Genomic DNA, 23,394 nt, shown 5'->3' with positions numbered 1-23,394 from the left:
TTCTTTTTTTGCCGTGCAATTTATTTTTAACTTTGCAATTCATATATTCAAGTCTGACTAAATCTGCTAGAGAGCTGCCATATTTATAGGATTATGAAATACAGTCCTTGATTGATATACAGATTTATGATGGACAGCTGCAGTTTGTTGTAAACACTTGTCAACATTTCCACCTGTCTGTTAATTAGTTAATTGAGGAATATTTAAAGGGACAGTCTAATCAAAATTAAACTTTGATTATTTAGATAGGGCATTCAATTTTAAACAACTTTCCAATTTACTTTTGTCATCATATTTGATTTATTCTCTTGGTATTCTTTGTTGAAAGCTAAACCTAGGTATGGTCATATGCTAGTTTCTAAGCACTTGAAGGCTGCCTCTTATCACAGTTTATTTTGACTGTTGTTTACAGCTAGACAGTGCTAGTTATTATGTGTCATTTAGATAAACATTGTGCTCTCTCCTGTGGAGTTATTTATGAGTCAGCCCCGATTGGCTAAAATGCAAGTCTGTCAAAAGAATTTAAATAATGGGGCAGTCTGCAGAGCCTTAGATACAAGGTAATCACAGAGGTAAAAAGTGTATTAATATAACTGTGTTGTTTATGCAAAGCTGGGGAATGGGTAATAAAAGGATTATCTATATTTTTAAACAATGCAAATTCTGGAGAAGACTGTCCCTTTAAGCAATCCAGGAATGTTTATTAGGTAAAGTAGACAGCTGCCTTCAGGTACCATCACTCAGAAGGTTTTTTTTTTTGTAGTTGCTCAAGTGATGCAAATTTGCAATATAGTCTGGCTTTCATTTAAGGTGGCATTAAACGTTTTACAATTGTAATATAAAATGCTTAATTATGTAAAGGTGACACACTTTACAATATACTTTTATTATTTATTTTGCCCCACTTCCCAGTAATTTTACTCAGAAAATGTTTGGTTATATAAATTCCACTGAGTTACTATAAAGTAATGGCCATCGTCAGTTTGAAACTTAAGTTTCCCCTTATCAATCTCTTATGTTGAGGACAATTAGAGATAGAAAAACAATTAATAAAATAGAGTGTGCAAACAAGGCTAACAAGGTTTCCACACAGCTTTGTTTGCACACTCTCTTTTATGAATTGTTTTATATCTGTCTCTACTTTTCTTCACACAAGAGATAGATAAGGGGAAACCTAGGTTTTATCATAGCAATGCACATTACTTTATAGAACCTAAGTACTTTATAGAAAAAAAAAAACTGTACACTTACTCAATATTTAAACAACTGATATAATTTAAAAACATACATCTACACTTTAGCTTATCTTTGTTGTGAATACGTTATTTTATATATAGTATTTATTTACTGTCTCATTTCCCTTTAAGAAGCAATAAGTTTGTGATGAGCAAAGGGAATTTGGTTTGGAAATATTTTCTCCCTCTAAGCAGAAAAAAACGTACATTTCTTTGTTTTCTCTGCATACCTGATTTTTCATTTCTGCTTATCACTTCCATATTTCATTGCTCCCACTAAAACTGAATCTCTTTCTGTGACTCCAAATATAATCTCTTACAACATTACATCTTCTGTATGTCTATCTTTTATCAACATCTCTGAGAAATAGCCCTCATTTTCATTGCTTAAAAGGACTTAGCATTATTAGGTTCCATAATTAACCAATCCGGGGTGAAATAAACTTCATCAGCCATTATGGAGAACAAAACCTTGTGAAAGACCCTATAAACCATTTATTTATTTTTTACTTAGGTGACTTACACCTAAAGGCTGAACATATTTGGGTTCCAATCAATTAATAAAAAATAAATAAATAAATACAAACATTATAGAACATGTCCTTCATGTGAAATACAATCATAGTGGTGAAGGTCTCATGCATTTTGAAAGTTATAACTGTAACAATAACAATGTAACAATATTTGGTTTTCTTTTCAAATGCAATTATATTACAAAATGCTTCTAATATCAGGCAGCTGAAAGATGCAAGACAGTTGTAGCTAGGTCATATCAGCACTATGGGAAAGAGGGCAGATGTTCCATCAGAATCTGCTCCTTTGTCAGAATCTGCTACCTCTGACTGTGCATGCTTTGTATTACGTAATCACATTCCACATATGTTAAATAGGAATGTGTGGAATGCAATTATGTAAATCGGCAACATGCGCACTCGGAGGTAGCAGATTCTGACAAGGAAGTTATGTCGGATTTTGCTGTCGCTACGAGATGCGCGCATACTCAGTTGAAATTGTCTGTGAATACTGTGAAACAAATTAATATATATATACACACACACACAGGACACAGTTCAATCACTTGTCACGGTGATGAAAAATGTGACGAGGAAAGCATATTATCGCAGTTTTTATCACCGTCAGAAGTGATTGAACTTTGTCCTGTATATATATATATATATATATATATATATATATATATATATATAAATATTATATATATATATATAAATATATATATAAAAGCTGTGAAAAGGGGGGGGCGGAGTCTGGAGCGCCCAAGAATGGCCGCATAATCTTGCTGCTCCGGTCCTGAGTATGCCATAAACAGCCTTATTCACCACGTATTTAAGAGTTATACCCTGAGAAACTTCTCAAGTATACCCTGGACTCTTGCCTACCAGCAGGCGAAAACTAAATTAACCCTTGGTGTTATTCCTTGGACTCAGAACTGGAGTATTACTTTGAGCATACAGCAGCGGAGGCCATTTTTACAACCTCGTGGCTGCAGAATTTTTCATTTTCAACCGGGCTCCAATTTCATGCTGAGGACTGTCACCATCTTTTTGACCCCCCCGGCGGGTACCCTTTGCGGGCCTGTCGTTAAGAAGCAGTGCTACCTCACCAGTCACTGCTATAATTCAACCAGTGAAATTCAACTATCACTTGCTGCCGCTACAATTTTTGAAAGATGGAGGGGAACCTATACTGATAGTGCTTGCTTGTGCAATGGAGCTCTACGACAGCAATCTGGTTAAAGCTATGGGGCACTTACTTGACCAGCATTTTCAGCGTCTTATGACCAGCATTTCTGCTACTTGGGGAGTTGCAAACAACTGCAAAATCAATAGTATGGAATCGCAAGGCCAAGTAAATATTCAGACCCCATTGGATAATACAAACTTACACCAGTCGGCGCAATTAGATGAGCCGCTCGTGACCGAGTTTAAAACGTCTCTAGGTGAAGCAGTACGGGCGCAGTCCGTCTCAGCAGAGATCTATACCAGTGACAAAGTAATTATCACTGCGTCCCACTTTATCGATGACCTTACTCAGTCTCCCACAGTGCAGGAGAAATCGCACGGAACAAGCCGTAGCACCCCCATTACTCAACAAAGTACCTGCTTTGCCGGACTTAACCCGCAGTTATCGGTGGCTAAACTGATAGCAATTGACTGTCTTGCTTTGAGGTTTTCTGAGATCAGTGGAATAGCTGAAGAGCCATTACAGGATGCATCCCACCTTCAGATCTCAACACTTTCTTCACGTCTTGCAAAAATATAGGAGAGCATACAACAGAATAGGAGTGGGGTAATTATGAGCAGTGTGCTTAATATAGAGTGCCATTTAAGTGACACTTTCTTCTCCTGAAGCAAGCGAGGACTTTGACTATATCTGCTTCAGACTACTCTGACGAGTTATCAACACTGGTCCTCACAGATTACTTTTGGGTTTTTTACTTAAACATTGTTTATCCTTGCAGCTGAAATTATTAAATAAAATACGTTTAACATAAGGCATGTTGGGAAGAACTGAGACGCTATGGGCTGCTGTTATGAGCTATAGTTGTTTTTACTGCTTATTTTAGGTTATTAAGTTAAAGATCATAGTTAGATCTCACTATACTAGGGTTATATCCTTGAGCTATTTTGTTCTGTATTTTGCGAATGTTGTTGTTATAATTTCAGAGGTGAAAACGGCATATATGTACTCTATGGTTATGGGCCTAAAGATTTATGGTATATCATTTAATGCCAATTCAGTGAAGATATCCTATCAGTTTTACATCTACATGTACCTTGAACTCTTCTTTTTCTCTTCACTTTAAAGGGTAAAATTAAACATCATAGTTAGCTCGCACAAGGTAAAAATTATATTCTGCAATCATTGTGCTAAACATTTTATGCTTACCTTTTACACAGCTGCAGATTAGAAAAGTGTCTATCTAATTTATGAAATACCCAAACCTGTTGGTGATACCTAGGTATCCAACTGTAGGGGGCGCTTTCACATATATTAGTTAGTTAACAACATTTGATGTGCAACAAAACAATAATAAATCTCAAACCATACACTTAGTGGAAATAACTTAGCTGGATTCTTTGCCTCAGCTATGTAACATGTACTGATACTCTTACTCAATATAGTCCTGAAATCTTTAAGAAATTCTTTTGGTAAAGTCCAGGTATGGTTGGTTGTATGATATTCACACTTGATAGAAGGCTTGATGGGCAGCTCCTCTTATAACAAACAAAGCAACCGAACATCTGTGGAAATTAATCACAAAGAAAAGAGGGAGCCTCCTAGTGCAATATTGCAAGATAATAAACAAAAAATAGAATTTGTGCAAGAAAAATACTCACAAAATAAGCAGCACCTATGTGCTGATTGGGGCAGGCTGGGAAATCACAGTGACCCAGCTAAATAAATTGTTATTTTTATGGAAGTCTAAGCCTGATTGTTTGTTTTGGAGATATTGATAACCATCATCCTGCTACAGGATCAGTGTAGCTGGGTCACTGTGTTTCCCCAGCCTGCCTCAATCAGCACATAGGTACTGCTCCCTTTGTGAGTATACAATCTTTAAGTTTGTCCATTTGTGCCATTTATATTACATTATTGCACTAGGAGGTGCCCCCCCATCTCTTTTTTGATTTCTTGTTCAGATTCTACATTTGTTTCCATTTAAGCTCCATCATCCAATCGCTGGATCAGTGTAGCTGGGTCACTGTGATTCCCCAGCCTGCCCCAATCAGCACATAGGTGCTGCTTATTTTGTGAGTATTTTTCTTGCACAAATTCTATTTTTTGTTTATTATCTTGCAATATTGCACTAGGAGGCGCCCTCTTTACTTTGTGATTAATTTCCACAGATGTTCGGTTAATTTATGAAATAACCCGCACTTCACTCCCTAATCTCTAAGCCATGAGAACACTCTATTTGACATATGTTTGCAGGTCTATTGCCCTACTCTTGAGTGTTTAATGGGTTATTAACGTTAACTGTGGAATGCCCATACATTTAACAGTGCCCAACTTATATTTTCCTTTTAAATTTCCAACAAACGTATCCAGTCACTTCAGCATTTATACTCCAAATATACATAATAGCCTTTGAGCTTTACTTCTTTTGATTTTTTTTTATTATTATTTTTTTCTTTTCTATGGCTCTAGTTAGTATTTTGAATGGGCGCCTTGCTGCCAGAGACCGGGGCAGTGTGAGGTTTCCTATTTTAGATTTGTTAAGCTTGATACTGGAGCCTCAGCTATTGTTTTAAACCTTAGCATATTCATAAAGGCTATTCATTTCTTTCTTTACATGTTTTTGAAGGAATATTAGTGTCCTCTCTATGGCTGATACTGTGCTACTGTACAAACATAGAGGGATAACTAGGGATCTCCTTCTGGGTTGATAATTGATAATAGATGAGTTTCCCTTTTATCTCAAATTGGTGGCCTACACCCCGTCTAATCTTATACACCTTGCCTATAACTTTTTTTTTTCTTTTTTACTCGCAAGCCCTTATATAGATATGTCTGTTTATTCCTTGTGCGCACAGCTCCATCTTAAATTAAACATTCTAAAGGGTCTCCCTAACCAAAACAAAAGAAAACCATGGTTCAACAGTTGAGACCCATGAGCGGTCTCTTATTATTTCAGTTTACCGACTATAATTTTCAATTTCTATATGGTTGGGAGGTCCAAAAGTGGTCTCGTGAGTCAGTTAGGAGTTATACCGTTTTTCAGGCAAATATTGTATACACTGTCTGTGCAAAATGTTAGATGAGCATGTAACGTATATTTTTTTTTCTCTTGTTTGTGTCTTCTACTGGTTATAAGCTTTGCAAATGTTTATTTCTGTTCCATCTTCCAGTAATTGGCTTCTGTATGCCTTGAATTGAACCACAATAAAGATATTAAAAAAAAAAAAAAAAAAAAAAAAAAAAAGAAACCTGTGAAAAGCATTACTGGGCTAAAAAGAAGCAGCACCCAGGTGGTAAATCACCATAGAACAGGCTAACAATGGTATTGAGCCGGTTGTTTGTTCCTGTGAGTGCACTTCTCTCTGTGTGTATTTAGTCTCCCTATGGGAAAAAGGGGCAACCAGATGTGGACTCCTTGCTTGGTGTGCTTAGAAAAAATATGGCTACATCTCACTGACGAGGCCCATTAAAGACCGAAACGATCGTCTGGGATTGCTGTGTTCCTTGTTCAGAGAGGAATTGCCTGGTATTTCGCTGCTGGAATGACCGTAATAGGCGGGATCAGACTGATATACTACAGGAAAGTTCTTCTCTGGGAAAAGCATTACTGGGCTAAAAGAAGCTGCACCCAGGTGGTAAATCGCCATAGAACAGGCTAACAATGGTATTGAGCTAGTTGTTCATTCCTGTGAGTGCACTTCTCACTGTGTGTGTGTGTATATATATATATATATATATATATATATATATATATATATATATATAAGAAGGGCAATAGGTCCAGCACTAGTCAAAAATTTATAGTAGATAACAAAGTGCACATCTGCCAGAGGGTCCTGTATCACCTCTTACATATGAATCCAAAGGGAGAAAGACAAATGGCACCAGCAATGTTTCTTAAAAGTTGAAAACCTTTATTGAGGTGTCATCATAGAAGGACAGCAATGTTTAGGGTAACACAAACCCTTAATCATGCTGAGCATGATTAAGGGTTTGTGTTACCCGAAACGTTGCTGTCCTTCTATGACAGCAAACAGTGCTGGCGCCATTTGTCTTTTCTCCCTTTGGATTTATATAGTCCTTATATAGTTCCTTATAGTTCCTTATAGTTCTGTGCTTTACTGGTTTAATTCAGATATCAAAAAGCAATAGATTTTGCTACAGCTAACTCACCACTTGTAATGCGAATGCAATCGGCATTTAAATAATGCTCCCTCTGCCATCCATTAAAAATGTAAAGTATTAAAATGTTTTGGCCATATTAAAGGGATACATTTTCATATAAATGCATGTAAAAGACACTACTATAAAGAAAAATATGCACAGATAATGGTAAAAAAAAATTCCAGTATAAAACATTTTAAAAACTTATTTAGAATCTTCCAGTTTAACACTGTTGATGAGGTTAGGCTGGTACGCCCATTGAAATGGACAGAGAATGCAGGAAGAGCAGACACTCCCCCCTCCCCTGCATATGAAAAGACCCATTACACACAAATAGGAGAAAACATTAATCTGTAGACATATGCCTGATACGGAAAAAGTCTGAAAATCAGCACGTTATTTAAAAATAAACAAAACTATACATTTTTACAAAAACACCCGGAGATGGGCTATATAAATGGATCATAAACAAAATATTTATGCAAAGAAAAATATACAATGTCCCTTTAAGATGCTCTGGTAACCATCCTCTTGTAATACCAAATTGTGCATTATGCATAGCACAATACAGAGTGCTAGATAGCTCACCCTGCTCTACTGATTGCACTCCAATTAGAATCTACAATTTATATTCAGAACAGTCTTAAGATCTTAGGTCATGTTCCAGCTCAAGGGACATTAAAGGGACAGTAAAGTCAAAATTAAACTTTCATGATTCGGATAGAGCATGCAATTTTAAACAACTTTCCAATATACTTCTGTTATCAAATTTGTTTTGTTCTGTTTTTATCTTTTATTGAAGAGTAAAACTAGGTAGGCTCCTGCAAGCTCAGGAGTGTGCTCGTGTCTTTAGAACTCTATGGCAGCAGTGGTTTTCAAAAATGTATAACAAAGGTTCAAATAATGTTGTAAATCACTGCTACCATAGAGTACTAAAGACACTTGCATACTTCAGAGCTCTTATGAGCCTACCTAGTTTTACTCTTCAATAAAAGGTACAAACAGAACAAAACAAATTTTATAACAGATGTAAATTTGAAAGTTGTTTAAAATTGCATGCTCTATCTGAATAATGAAAGTTTAAATTTGGACATTACTGTACCTTTAAAGAAAAACTAAGATGGATTGGATAAAATATGTGATTTTAAACAACTTTTTTTATTTACTTCTATCATCAGCTTTGCAGTTCTCTTGTATCTGTTGTTAAAAAGTAATCCTAGGTGAGCTTAGAAGCATGCACGTGTCTTTAGCCTTCTGGCAGCAGTGTTTGCAAGAAGGTTTATAGCAATGTTATACATAGTTACATACACTGATGTTATTGAGTGCTTCAGATACTCTGTGGTAGCAGAGTTTACAACTACGTATAACATTGCTATAAACATTGTTGCAAACACTGTAGCCAGATGGCTATAGACACGTTCACAATCCTGAGTTAACACAACACGCGTTAACTTCGATTGAGCTCACTTTTAACTTGTAATATTAGCTGAAAACCACAAACACCCACGATGAACCCCTTTATGTGAAATTTTTAGATTGACATCCCTTTAATTCAAGCTATTACTCAGATATATAAGATCAGTTGTTGTATGACTTTGCAAACACATGGGTAATGATTCATCTTCTGTTTTTCTCTTAAAGGAAGTGGCCAAATAGAATTTGCCCAAAACAAAATGAGCATACGGAAAGAAATGAAGTGTTTGTGTTTTCTTAGTCATGTTGTGTGCGCTTGGCCACTTCCGAGCTGTTTGTGAATGCAGCATATGTTGCTGTGTTATAAAAATAATGAAGCTTGAAGTTAAAATTAAGCACATATAGCCTTTCTTTATTGCTTGATCCAGACATAAACAGGGGTATCAGATAAATGTCATGAATAGCCTCTGTCTTTAATCAGGTCTTTCTACATCTTATTGGTCAGGGCTGAAGGCAAACAGCTGCAGATTACATACAAATACATATAGTTTCCAACCAATACTGCGTTGCTATGAGCAAACTGTCAATTTGATGAGCTCAAAACATTCTGTATAATCTGATTCTCCACACTGGATATTGCTTTAAGTACAATCTTAGATCTTCTATATCACTGGTATATAGGAAGCAATCTCCAGTTTTATTCAGCTGTATTTATAGGGTAATATATTCAAATTCTGCAGATAAAAAAAATTACATTTTTTTTTTAAGTGTATTGGAAACCTGACATAAATTGCACATATATATATCGGAACTGTGCTTATCAAACAAAAAAAGTTCACAATGGTAATAACTTTTTAAAGGATGTGTGTAGATGTATATATACTGTGTGTGTATATAAGTATATACAGTATATATATATATATATATATATATATATATATATATATATATACAGAGAGAAGTGCACTCACAGGAACGAACAACTGGCAATATATATATATAAAATGTATTTAAATGTGTAAATGTATATATGTAGTGTGTATGTGAATGAGTGATTGTGCAGTATCAACAAAAGCTATTCTGCATACTCCTTAAATTGCTTTTCTAGAGATGACACATTGGGCTCAATTTATCAAGTGTCAAGCAGAGATGATTCACTACACTATCAGCATTTATTATTGCACAAGTATTTCACCAGCTAGCAAGGGCTGTCAATCATCCTGATCATATTGGATTGGGATGAATTCAATCAGCCACCTTTTAGGTGGCAGAGAAGTAAGGAGCAGCTTATGACCGCTGCTTCTTAACTTTAGTTTCAGGCGAGCTTGAATGATGGGCCCCAAAGCAGCATCCGCTGCTTGATAAATGGAGCCCATTAAGGGTCAGATTACAAGTGGTGCGTTAACAGTTATGTGTGAGCGATAAGGGGTTTATTGCGGCTGTTTCCAGTCTTGGGTTTTCCACTCGTTGAAAGTGAATGTGATCATTTAATCGCAATTTATGCTAGAATGGTGACCAGGTTGCCAGAGCTCTGGTTAACTGTTTCGAGAAACAAAAAAGTCTCACAAAACACATCAAAAATACATTACACAGTACACTTACACTAAACACCCTCTAATAAAAAAAATATTTAAAAAAATATTGAAATATTGCACGAAAAAGTTAAAAAGGCTCAAAGAGGTCTCAGGTGTTTAAAAAAAGCAGGCAAAGGGCTTTAACATTGATATATATATATATATATATATATATACACATGTCTAAATATGCATACATATATATATATATATATATATATATATATATATATATATATAAATGTGTGTGTGTGTGTAAATATATGTGTACATATGTATTCATATGTGTATATATGTATTTACAGACATATATACACATATAAACATATAAATACATATGTATACATATATAGACACATATATAAGTGCATTGGAGCCCTTTGCAGTTAAGCAAATGGAAAGATATGGACAAGAGCGCTTAAAGAAACAAATTCCTGCTAAACCTCAGTTAAACCCCTCTTATTCTAACTAGTAAAAACAAAAATAAACAAAGAAAGAGATAGTGCTCAAAATTACGGAATAAATAATCCAGATAGCAAAATAATATTAAATAAATATGTTATAAAATATAACCTGATCTAATAAAAAATGCAGATTCTAATAAAATATCTAAATGCTCATAAGTTACAAAAATATAGCAAATTTAATATGCACATAGAATATCCCGCTCCCTAAAGGGCATATGTATACATATTTACATGCTTCATAACGTTTCTTTATACTCACAGTGGTTTTATATGTTCTTATTTAACTGCATACCATATTGCTTTTACATTTCTAGGGAGACGTCCTGCCACATTTGTATCTTTTGTTTATATTTGTGTATCCTATGTGCAAATTAAATTGCTATATTTTTTGTAACTTATGAGTATTTAGAGATTTTATTAGAATCTGCATTATTTATTAGATCAGGTTATATTTTATAACATATTTATTCATTATTATTTTGCTATCTGGATTATGTATTCCGTGCTTTTGAGCGCTACCTCCGTCTTTGTTTAGTTAAGTAAATGAAAACATGTAAAATCATATTTATGCAATATTCATATTTAATAAAATGTTATACTGTGTATTTACTGTAAATATTTCACATACCAATGTTCTGCACATAGCAGAATATTTTCTATGTATTTGTAAATAGATATTCATATATATAGCTTTATAGATCTATACCTATATATAAGCATCTACATTTATAGGTATAGATATATCCTTCCATGTGAAGAACATTGGAATGTGAAGTATTCATATTTTCATGTCGGGTTAGCGCACTTGAGAATATGGGATCAGGTTTGCGCGCGAGTAGGGTGTTAGTTTTATCCCAATTTTTTGTTGCTCCATTGACTTCTATAGGGGAATAGGTTATTGCGAGAGTGATATCCTAAGTTTGTCTTTTTACGTTCGTCGGGTTAGCGTGTGAGCAAAAACAGTTTACTTTCAACTAATAATACGAGCGCAACCTGACGCACGCAAAAAGCTTACTTTTAACTCAGTTAACATTCGAGCTGTAGTATTAAATAACGCTCCACTTGTTATCTGGTCCTAAATGTGTTCACAGTGATCTATTTTACCTGGTAGATTGTATTAAATTGCTTGCAAATAGCTAATTTACCTTTATTTTGTTATTTGGAATATCTGCTTTTTCCTGTTGTTTCCCAACCTATACTGAAAATGTTTTAGTATTGGTTATAGAAATATAAACAAGAAGTGGTCACACTCCCAATTGTGGGGTAGGGGGTTAGGGAAATAGGTATTAACATGTTAATTTTCAATTGTGCTCTTTAATAGTGACTCTTGCATAAAGAGACAGAGATAAGATATAAGGATGTGGGCTCTCCCGAAAGGTTCAATTAATTTTAATGGGTTGTGGTTCAACTAGCAAAACAGCTATTTCACTGTCCCCTTAATAAGTGACTTTTTTGTTTATACACACACACACACAACCTGGCCCTTTTCTGTATAGTACATGCTTATCTTTTAACTCTTGTACCCCTAATATTCGTCTAGATTACGAGTTTTGCGTTAAGGTAGAAAAGCAGCGTTAACAGGTCCTAACGCTGCTTTTTTTACGCCCGCTGGTATTACGAGTCTTGCAGGTATAGGTGTACCGCACACTTTTTTGGCCTTACCGCAAATCAATTTACATAAATTTTGTAAAGGCTTTTTTCAATGGGACTTCCATAGCGCCGGTATTACGAGTTTGCCTGGGAGGCCAAAAAGTGAGCAGTACACCCTCTACTGCCAAGATTCCTAAGGCATTTTAAAGTCAGTAGTTATGAGTTTTACACTACAAAGCTGTAGCATAAAACTCATAACTAAAGTGCTAAAAAGTACACTAACACCCATAAACTACCTATTAACCCCTAAACCAAGGCCCCCCCGCATCGCAAACACTAAAATAAAATTATTAACCCCTAATCTGACGCTCCGGACATCGCCGCCACTAGAATAAACATATTAACCCCTGAACCGCCGCACTCCCGTCTCACAAACACTAGTTAAATATTATTAACCCCTAATCTGCTGCCCCTAACATCGCAGACACCTACCTACATTTATTAACCCCTAATCTGCCGTCCCCGTCGCAGCCACTATTCAAAATTTATTAACCCTTTAAACCTAAGTCTAACCCTAACACCCCCTAACTTAAATATAATTTAAATAAATCTAAATACAAATTCCTTTCATTAACTAAATAATTCCTATTTAGAACTAAATACTTACCTATAAAATAAACCCTAAGCTAGCTACAATATAACTAATAGTTAATAGTATCTTGGGGGGTTGGTTGTGTGGGTGGTGGGTTTTACTGTTGGGGGGTTGTTTGTATTTTTTTTTACAGGTAAAAGAGCTGGGGCGCAATCCGATAAAGATCGTAGTTTGCGGCGCAAGCGAGGGAACCCCCGCCGCCCGCAGTTTCAGCTCGCAACTCGAGCTATCCTATATACGGCGCCGTCAGAGGCTAAAGTGCTGTAAGTCTGACAAACCAGCGATGTCCAGAAATTGGCGTAAGTACAAATTTCTGGAGTCGCCGGTGACTTACGGCACTTTAGAAACTGCCGGCGCCTACAAAACCTGACTAAAGTTATAAAATCACCCGTACTGTCTAACACGCCTCCCAAACATAGCCCGACACGTCTAACCCTCTATCTGCTTTCCCCCCTCACTATCCTAACAATAAATGTATTAACCCCTAAACCGTCGCTCCCAGACCTGCCGCCAGCTATATTAAATCTATAACCTCCTAATGTGAGCCCCTACCCCGCCGCCATCTATCTTACCTACCCCCTAAAGTGAGCCCCCTACCCCGACGCCATCTACCTTACCTACCCCCAAAACTGAGCCCCTACCCCGCCGCCATCTATTTTAAAAATATTAACCCCTAATTGAATCCCCCTACACCTTCGCCAGCTATATTAACTATATTAACCCTAATTATATTAGGGTCAATATAGTTAATATAGTTATTATATTATATATATTAACTATATTAACCCTAATTATATTAGGGTTAATATAGTTAATATCGTTATTATAATATATATATATTAAGTATAATAACCCTATCTAACGCTAACACCCCTAACTAAATTCTTATTAAAATAGATCTAATTAATATTAATATTATTAATTAAAATATTTCTATTTAAATCTAAATACTTACATATAAAATAACCCCTAAGATAGCTACAATGTAATTAATAATTACATTGTAGCTATTTTAGGGTTTATATTTATTTTACAGGTAACTTGGTATTTATTTTAACTAGGTACAATAGCTATTAAATGGTTAATAACTATTTAATAGCTACCTAGTTAAAATAATTACCAATTTACCTGTAAAATAAATCCTAACCTAAGTTACAAATACACCTACACTATTAATAAATTAAATAAACAACAAATATGTAAACTAAAATACAATTAAATAATCTAAACTAAATTACAAAAAATAAAAAAAATATTACAAGATTTTTAAGCTAATTACACCTATTCTAAGCCCCCTAATAAAATAATAAAGCCCCCCAAAATAAAAAAAATTTCCCTGCCCTATTCTAAAGTTCAAAGCTCTTTTACCTTACCAGCCCTTAAAAGGGCCTTTTGCGGGGCATGCCCCAAAGAAAACAGCTCTTTTGCCTGTAAAGAAAAAACACAATATCACCCCCCAACATTACAACCCACCACCCACATACCCCTATTCTAAACCCAACCAAACCTCCCTTAAAAAACCTAACACTACCCCCCTGAAGATCTCCCTACCTTGTCTTCACCCAGCTGGGCAGAACTCTTCATCCGATCCGGGGGCGATGTCCAATCAAGCGGCAGTGAAGTCTTCTTCCATCCAGCGATGTCTTCTTCCATCCGGCGATGTCTTCAAGCAAAGTGGCATCTTCAATCTTCTTTCTTCGCTTCTCCGCTGCGGAGCATCCATCCGGCACGAAGACTAAACGAGGAATGAGGTACCTTTAAATGATGTAATCCAAGATGGCACCCGTCGAATTCCGATTGGCTGATAGAATTCTATCAGCCAATCGGAATTAAGGTAGAAAAATCTGATTGGCTGATTGAATCAGCCAATCAGATTCAAGTTCAATCCGATTGGCTGATTGAACTTGAATCTGATTGGAGCTGATTGGTGAATATTGTAACAAAATTGCACCTCTAGGACCAATAAGACAATAAAAGACATACGGCTAGATTACGAGTTTTGCGTTATGAGCTGTGCGTTGCTAACTTGCAGATTTTTCTCACCGCTCACTTACATGCAGCACTGGAATTACAGGTTTTTATTGCATGTTGTTTTGGGGGATTGACACAGGGTCTGAGGAAGGGGTGAATGACCCAGAAATCATGCAATAAATGTAGTATTATCTTGATAAATCCTGAAAGTGAATTTTTCCTATTGTATTTACACAGTTGCCATGCTCCTTATGAAAGTGTTCCTTCACCCAGGGCGATGGAAAGAAAGATGATAGATAGATAGATAGATAGATAGATAGATAGATAGATAGATAATTTACCTTTTCTTCTTGTTAACAAAAGAGTTGCAGAACATTAAAGAAATATTTTTATTAAACTGTTAAGAAAATCTCTTATTTAAAGCTCCCTGCGTTAGTGCTATGGTACAAACCAATTTTTATTCTCCCTGTGCTTTTGTAGCACTACAAAACATTAGAAACAGTGTGTACAATACATTCAATTTTGCAAAGGTGGAGGTCAAATGTGTAAAATTATTCTTCAACATAAAAAGTGTACAACATCTCTTTACAATTTCTTATTGTGCTTCATTGCAGAAGTTTTTTTTTTTTGTACCTAAACCAATTTACATTAATGTATCCGTGCACAGCAAAACACAAAGGATAGAGCTTATTGCATTTCACATTCTGTTTCAGGAGATGGGGAGACTCTTTCAAATATATGTTTTTTCCCATCACACAAATCTACCCTCCAACAAAACAATTACTCATGGCCTTTAGTTCTAATATTTCCATTTCCTTTGCATGTCATTATGCTAATTTCCCTTGCTGTTCCCTGGTCTGCTTCTGTCATGTACACCACCTATTTGATAGGCCTATTTTACAGTAGAATTTAGGGAAAATAAACGGTGTTCATATGAGAAAGTGTTTTCATTTAAATATGTGTTGTTTATAATTGCTATGTTTTTCTTTGGCATAAATTCAATATGGAGACCAACAGTGGTTTCAGAAATTACTTTTCTTGGAAGAAAATATTTATTTTGTAGAGCTCCATGTGGGACCTGGAAGCTGAGGACAAAGTCAGGCAGGCCAGGGCCTGGTATCCCAAACCATACACATGTAGGGTTGCCACTCACCCGGTTATTTTACCGAAACGGATGGTATTTTTTTTTTTGTTCAGGTCAATGTTTAAAATAAAGATTAAATATAGAAAAAAAAAAAAGTAAGTAAGTCTGGATGATCCATTGGTAAGACCAAGGGCAACAGGACAGTGTTTGAGTATTCATGAGCGGGGTTTGCTCAGTCTTAGGTTTTCGGTTTCTCTTAAGAGCAAGACTGAGCTCTCAAATTAAACAACATCTGTGATCTCTGATACCAGTTTGCTGTATTTGGCTTTTTAATAGTGCCTAGCAACTAGGTTTGTAATTAGGCAAAGTAGGCCGCTACATATAGGCGCCATTGTTCAAAAAGGGGTTCTGGCTGTTCAAATAATGCAACAGTATAATTAATAATTTATTTATAAATTCGTTTTCTTTGTCTAAGTAGTAGGGCTAATCAGACACTGCATTTGGATTTTACAGCCATCTTAAAGTGATAACATATTCAAGAGTAGTGGGATTTTGATCCTGCTTGAATAGGGGTCATTATATTTTTTTCACCTTGCGTTGCCAGCTATTTGACTATTATGTACAAGTGGCAGCCTATCATTTAACCCCACCAATAATTGTAATAAATTATATAAGTAGTTATATATTAACCAGGCTAATTGATTAACTTTCAGTGGAAATTTTGCATTTTAAATATGATGGTAACTAAAGGACATACAAACCACATAAACTGTTGTGTATAAAGACAACATTTAGGGCCAGGTTATAAGTGGAACATTAAATATTGCTCTTGTGAAAGCATTTTTTGCTCTGCAGTGCACGCTAATGTGCGCTGGTATTACAAGTTGACTGCAATGCGAATGCGAGCTCACATTTGCATTGCCTGGACCACAAACTCACTGTAGCAATAACCAGCCACTTGTAATGTCTGGTTAATGATCGTGCGCACACAAATGGGCAAATTTGCCCATTTGCGTGCGCGATATAAATTAGTGCTCCACTTGTAATCTAGCCCTTTCATTATTAATGTGCTGCTTTTGTATGAAAACCCAGAAATGTAACACACTAAGATTTGGATTTGTACATATCGTAGTGTGTTACACTTTCATAAGAATATATCCAGTTCAGAAAAGACCCAAATGCTGCAAGCGTGAATGAAATTGCCAAATGCAAATATTTATTCTATAGTGTTCTTGACCATCTTTTTTTTTCTTTTCTTACTGGTTTCCCTATAAAACATCCCATCATACTTAATTATATAAATATCAATGGTTTGTTAAACATTTTTAAATCCCCGGTGAGTATGTTTATCTTATCTCCTTCAATTATGGTCAGAGCTAATTGCAAATAAAAGTATCCACTGTTGGTTAAGATAATTTTCTGCATTGTAAAGAAAATCTAAGTTACAGAGTTTGCTTTTTGCTTCTAGGGTGCACGAGATAAGCATCATTCTTTATACAAAAGCAAAATGTTTTTAATGCCCCTTTAATTCCTCTTCTTTTACATGGGCTTGAAAGTCTAAATAAAACTTTCAAAGTTTGGACAGAGCATTTAAGTGTTTTTTTATTTACTTATTTTATCAAATTTGCTTCATTCTCTCTGTTTCTTTTGTTGAAAAAATATCTATCTATCTGTCTGTCTTTATGTCTATCTGTCTACAGAGTGCTTAGTTCCAAGCAAAGTATGTAAATAGAAATATGAATAGCTGCTGTGCACCTGTTGCATGTCTCCATAATTCATGAGTTTAATTCACAGTTTCTCCAGTATTATAACCATTTTTCTTGCTATTGCTGAATAAATGTGCGTTGGAGCTTAAAATAAACAGATCTAGCAGGCATTTTGCTGCTTTGATTTTATGGCAACATAAATTGTTGAACTTTTTGGATTAAGATAGAAAGGCAGTTGCAGTAAAATTGTGTTTAATTTACAGCGTTGTGCTTTGCAGTTCAATTGGTGTACAATGCAGCTTATTGCCATTACAAGCAAGACAGCAACCCTTACTAGAACAAGAAGTCATGCTATATAAGCCTAAGTATGTGTAGATTTATAGACGATATCACAAGTTAAAACCCATTTTATAAAGGCACCATGTCTGAAGAATAACACATTGTTCTAGTGAAAAGTGTTAGACCTTGTTGGCCCGCTGTGGATGGCGGTCACCCTTGGTATTTGTTCAATAAATGAAGTATTTGTATAGCTACATTTTAATAAAGTTTGTTATCACCACAGTCAGGGCCGGCCTTAGGTGTTCAGGCACCCTGTGCAGGCACTGCGGTGGCAGCCTGTGCGACCGCATAGGTTGCACACCCCAGAGCCCGCCCTGATCACAGTCATAAATTTTTCAAATACACACCAATTGCGTAATCTGCTCCAAAGCCCTTGCTGGGCAGGAACGTATATGTGAACTTGCTTTCCCCAATGTAAGAAGCAGCAGTCATTAGAACACTGCTTCTTACACTCTTTGCCACTTCTGAGGTGGCGAAGAAAAATTAAGCCGAACTTGATCGCTCGGGGTGATTGACAGACCCTTTTCTCATGCAAGAGTGGAGTGTGTAATGATGCATACGGGCCAGCGAAAAACAAATCCGCTGCCTGTATGCAGCAAAGGTGTGCGGACAACTTCTCAAGTTGAGAAGCTTGTCTGCATGCCTGTTAGTAATGTACAGGTGAAGCAGCGCTAAAAAAAGCACGGATATGAGGTCAAGGAGATGATGCTAAAAAGTGTATATACAATAAGCTTTAATAATATAGTAATAGCATATAGTAGGCAATCAAACACAGTTAAAATGGTATGATAAAATCAAATATCAGGGACGTCTCCCATGTATCTTCCATGTATAAGAGCATAAATAAAAAGTCAAATATTAGCATGCATAGAATCGTCACAGATATTATGGACACTGTCTTGGCAGTGGGAAGTATTGTACTGCTGTTAATATGCAGATAAGCAACCACAATTGGCCCAAAAATAGCAGTTGGATCAGTGATTTAGGACAGATTGTTCCTTTAGTCTGTGTCGTAACTGGAATATCCCCTCGGTGGATCAGACCGTGTCCAGAGGGATAACGTCACCTGTGGGGAAGAGGTATTACCTTAGTGTCCTCATTGGGTATGGCTGGTAGACCTCTGTACCCCCAAACAACTCGGCAAACGTATCCAGCGTATATGTCCCGTGAGTGTCAGAACTTCGGCCGCGGGGAAGATCACCTGAGGTTAAAGGTAAAATCCGCTGTACTGATGACAGCTTCAATAATGCTGTTTGTCATCAGCTGATTATGATGTGGTTGGCAGTGCTCCTATTGTAAAGCTGGAAAAACTGTATGCAAATTGGTAGTGTTGTCGCTGAACACCTCCCTCCGTTCAGTCCTCTGAACTCCACAGGGTGGGTTTTAGGTGCAGGTGATGGGGTCACAATGTATTCAAATGACCACAAGTCCTGAATAAAACTATTAAAAGCCAATATTAACTAAGAGTGACATTAAGTCCAGGTTAACGCGTTTTACCATGGTGGGCTTTATCAAGACATAATTCGCCCACTAGCAGCAGGATTGGTTATTTACCTAGGTGCTCCTATCTCCCTCTTTTACTAGCTGGACGCCTGTTAGTACATGGGGCCCAATGTGCTGGCATTTTACTAGAACAATCCTAATATGAGTTAGTCTGTATAACTACCTACACAGTGTACTTTTTAGGGATTTAGCACCAGCATTTAGGTTAGTTTAATTTAGTTTCAAGCGCTGATAAAAGGTACACAACTGCTTTAAATAAAACAAAATTATTAAATAAAAACATTGTCTATTATCTCCTTGTGTTTAAGTAATTTGTGTTTTCTAAATGTATTAACCTTCATGCATTTTTATGGGAAAAAAAATGACAAACTCAAATTAATTAGATCATGTCATTTTTGCATTAATGACCCAAGCTAACTACTGTATGTGTATAATAGACATGCATTTTGTATTCATTTGTATAAATAAATACTGAATATGGCCACAGGAAGTGGTATTCAGCTCTTTTTGGAGTCTGACTTATTTGTGCAATTGTGCAACACACACGAATCTGCACAAATCCATATCTTTGTGTGACAGATATTCATATATATATATATATATATATATATATATATACCTATATATATAATCATGTGTATATAGGTATAGATATATGTTTTACCAAAAACCATCAGATAAATGTAGAACTATTTATTTATGAATAAATAGAACATATTCTGTTATTTGAAGAACATTGGAATGTGAAATATTCATATTTTCATGTTAAGTTAGCGCAAATGAGAATATGCGATCAGCGAGAATGGGGTGTTAGATTTTTTTCCACTTTTTTTCTCCATTGACTCCTTTGGGGAATTTGTGAACGTGCACGTGATATTCTAACGTCGGCTTGTTGCACTTAAGGGGTTAGAGTGAAAACTGTTTACTTTCAACTCGTAATATGAATGCAACCCAACAAGCGCAAAAAGCTTAATTCTAGCACAATTAAAGGGACATTAAACACTAAATAAATGCTAAATAGAATGAAGCATTCAAAGAAAAGATTAGTCTGAGAATAACATGTAGATGTATTTTTTTTAAGTTTCATTAGTTGTTTAAATATTGTCAAAATAAGTGTAAAGTTTTAGTGTCTATAAAACACTGAGAGCTGCCATGTTGTAACTTGTGTTACCTTCTCTGCTGTGGCCAATTAGGGACAGTTATAAATAGGTCACTAGAGTGTGCAGCCAATGGTTGTGTGGAATATAACAGTGTTCTGTACTTCCATTTCTAACAGGAACTGAAAAGCTCGCACTTTCAGAATGGAATTAAAGGAAAAGGGGATAAAATAAATAATGAAAGTATATTGCAGAGATTTTATAAATATATGATTTATCATTTTATATTACCATCTCAATCTGTTTAAAGTGATGGCAAGAGTTTAACAAACACTATGATTTGCCATCACTAAAAATAAACTAGTTTCTATATTCAATTACTAAAAAACAGGTGCTAAACTTACCCTTTCTGAGCTGAAGTATATCGCTAAAATCAGCTCCTCTGGCCTCCCATGGCACAGTGATCCTTTACCAATGAGGTGACATTTCCACCTCTATCTCTGCTAGGATGTCAGTTGACACGCCACCCCATTGAAGAAGAGCGCTGTGCCAAAGTGCTTCCAATATCTATATTTGCATTTTTCTAAAGCTGAAAATGTTAATAGCTAAATAAAGTCCCTGATTTTAGCGATATGCTTTAGCACAGAAAGGGTGAGTTTAGCACCCGTTTTTTACTAATTGATGACAGAAACTAGAGTTTATTTTTAGTGATGGTAAATCCTAGCGTTTGTTAAACGCTTGGATTTACTATCACTTTAATGTCCCTTTAACGCTCGAGCTGAAGCATTAATTTGCGCTCCACTTGTAATCTGGCACATAAAAAGGTGTTAATGCAGCAGTTTTGAATACAATTAACTCTTATCAGCTGCTTAGTTGTTTTATTTTCAAGACTTTTTTCATGGTAGCTTTTTTGCTACATTTTTTACGTTATAATATATTATATTGTGCCAATTGTGCAGCCATAAGAAGAATCATAGTTTACCTTGGGTAGCTTGTTCACTTAATGCACCATTATATTATAAAGCATTTTACACAAACATATTAATTTGTTACTATTCTCTTACAGCTTGTCCTCCTGGGCTTTACAAGATGTCTAGTGGATTTGCGCGCTGTGTTCCTTGTCCCCTGCACAGCTACACAACTCTAGAGGCGTCTACTGTTTGCACCTGTGAGAAGAATTTTTATCGCTCTCCTCTAGATTCTCCTTCCACATCCTGTACAAGTAAGTACACATTTATTTTATATAAATGTTTCAAATGTGGCACACTGTGTTTGAAGAGTTAATTGCAAATATTCTGATATTTTAAATGTATTCCTTTTTTTATCACATTTGGTTAACAGAAATATTTATTCATATATTATATAGTAACTCTTTGGAGATATATTTAAGTGAATACTATGATACCTTAATAAAAAAAACTATTCCTGAACAAAAAATATATACAGGTATACCTCACTTTACAGCACTTCACTTTACAGCGCTGCTCTAATACAGCGCTTTGTGGATTTGAAGTTCAAGATCCAAGGATTTTTAAACAGTGCTGTAATCTTTGTGAGATTGTGAGAAAAGTGACTGGCACCATTTTGTTATGCACAATTCACCTCGGCGAGTATTAAACTAAACATAGCACTATTGCACCTCTAATATATGTTAGTTCAAACATGTTTTCACGTTTTTAAACACACTGGCAAGTGAAAAGAAAGCAAAAACTGCCTTTTTTCACTTTAAGGCGGTTTTCACTTTACAACGGGGCTCCGGCCCCTGACCCGCTGTATGAGTGGGGTATACTTGTATATATTGTCTACAGTGCAAAACCCACATCCACTTGAAATGCTATATAAAATAAACCTTTGAAAGATAGATGGACACAAAAGAATAGATTTTATTGAGAAGGAGCAGCCAAGACATACGTAGCAAGAATTGATGATGTCTAAGTCTGAACTATAAGTTTAATGGGATATGAGTATGAGGGTATAACCTGACTGTGGATGATGAATCTGGGTTAGATAAGGATATTTCACTAACTCTGGGTTCAGGAATAGGAATGATGAAATCAGAGCCCTGGAACAGTGATCATTCTCACTGCAGCAAAACTGAAAGTAGCTCTCCAAGGTTCTGAAACCAAGAAACAGCTGCACAGTGCAGATGCCTATGACTGTGCAAGCAAAAAAATATAGTAATTCACGTTGCTGTCTTGACCTTCAAACATTTTAAAATGTAAAGCAGCAGTGTTATCTCATATATCAACAATATATTTTTTTTTAATTTTGCAATTTAATGCTGTTACTTTAAAAAATAATATATTAAAGCGATTTTAAGGTTAGGCAGTTTAAGATGTAGTATGTAAAATTAATCTAAAAAAAGGTGCACTTTCATTCATAATTTTTTTTTAAAGAAGGTTCCCTAGTTAAATAATTACTGTTCACTTATGGCAAACATCCTGCTGTTCCTCTGCCTGTATTTGGTTGATTGATGACAAATCCGACTTCATCCAATTTTTGCCTGCCCCCTTTTGGCATCCAGCACGTGGGGCATGCAATGATTGGATGAAGCCAGATTCATCATTGATCAACTAAATACAGGATGAGATGCGGGTGGAGAAACAGGGGGATGTTTGCTATTAGTAAACAATATATATTTATATGTGTGTGTGTATATGATTCTGTTGGCGCACTACAATTAACCGATAATAATAATAATAATATATATATACACACACATCCAGAAAGAGCATGAGGACCCTTTATCTACAAAAAAACAGCATACACATGCATAAATAATACCTATTAGGCTATAATATAAATGTATTTACTATATTATATATATAATAGGAATCATCCAAAAGTGTTCTGATTCAGATACATTTGATGAAACACAAAAGGAAAACAAATGATGAC

The 23,394-nt window shown here is 35.7% G+C and overlaps 1 protein-coding gene across 6 annotated transcripts in view; it reads left to right on the top strand.

Annotated features, from left to right (window-relative positions):
• The window catches only part of EPHA10 (EPH receptor A10), a 1,001,793-nt gene that overhangs the window by 336,471 nt on the left and 641,928 nt on the right, over window positions 1-23,394 (top strand). For all 6 annotated transcript variants that reach the window (XM_053707154.1, XM_053707156.1, XM_053707152.1 and 3 more), the window contains exon 2: window positions 21,563-21,718. In XM_053707154.1, the coding sequence (XP_053563129.1) occupies window positions 21,563-21,718 (156 nt within the window). The remainder of the gene's footprint in view (window positions 1-21,562; window positions 21,719-23,394) is intronic.

Source organism: Bombina bombina, chromosome 3 (genome assembly GCF_027579735.1).
Source record: "Bombina bombina isolate aBomBom1 chromosome 3, aBomBom1.pri, whole genome shotgun sequence".
NCBI classification, from domain to species: domain Eukaryota; kingdom Metazoa; phylum Chordata; class Amphibia; order Anura; family Bombinatoridae; genus Bombina; species Bombina bombina.
The sequence above is the reverse complement of the archived record's forward strand: the minus strand, read 5'-3'. Positions and strand labels throughout refer to the sequence as shown.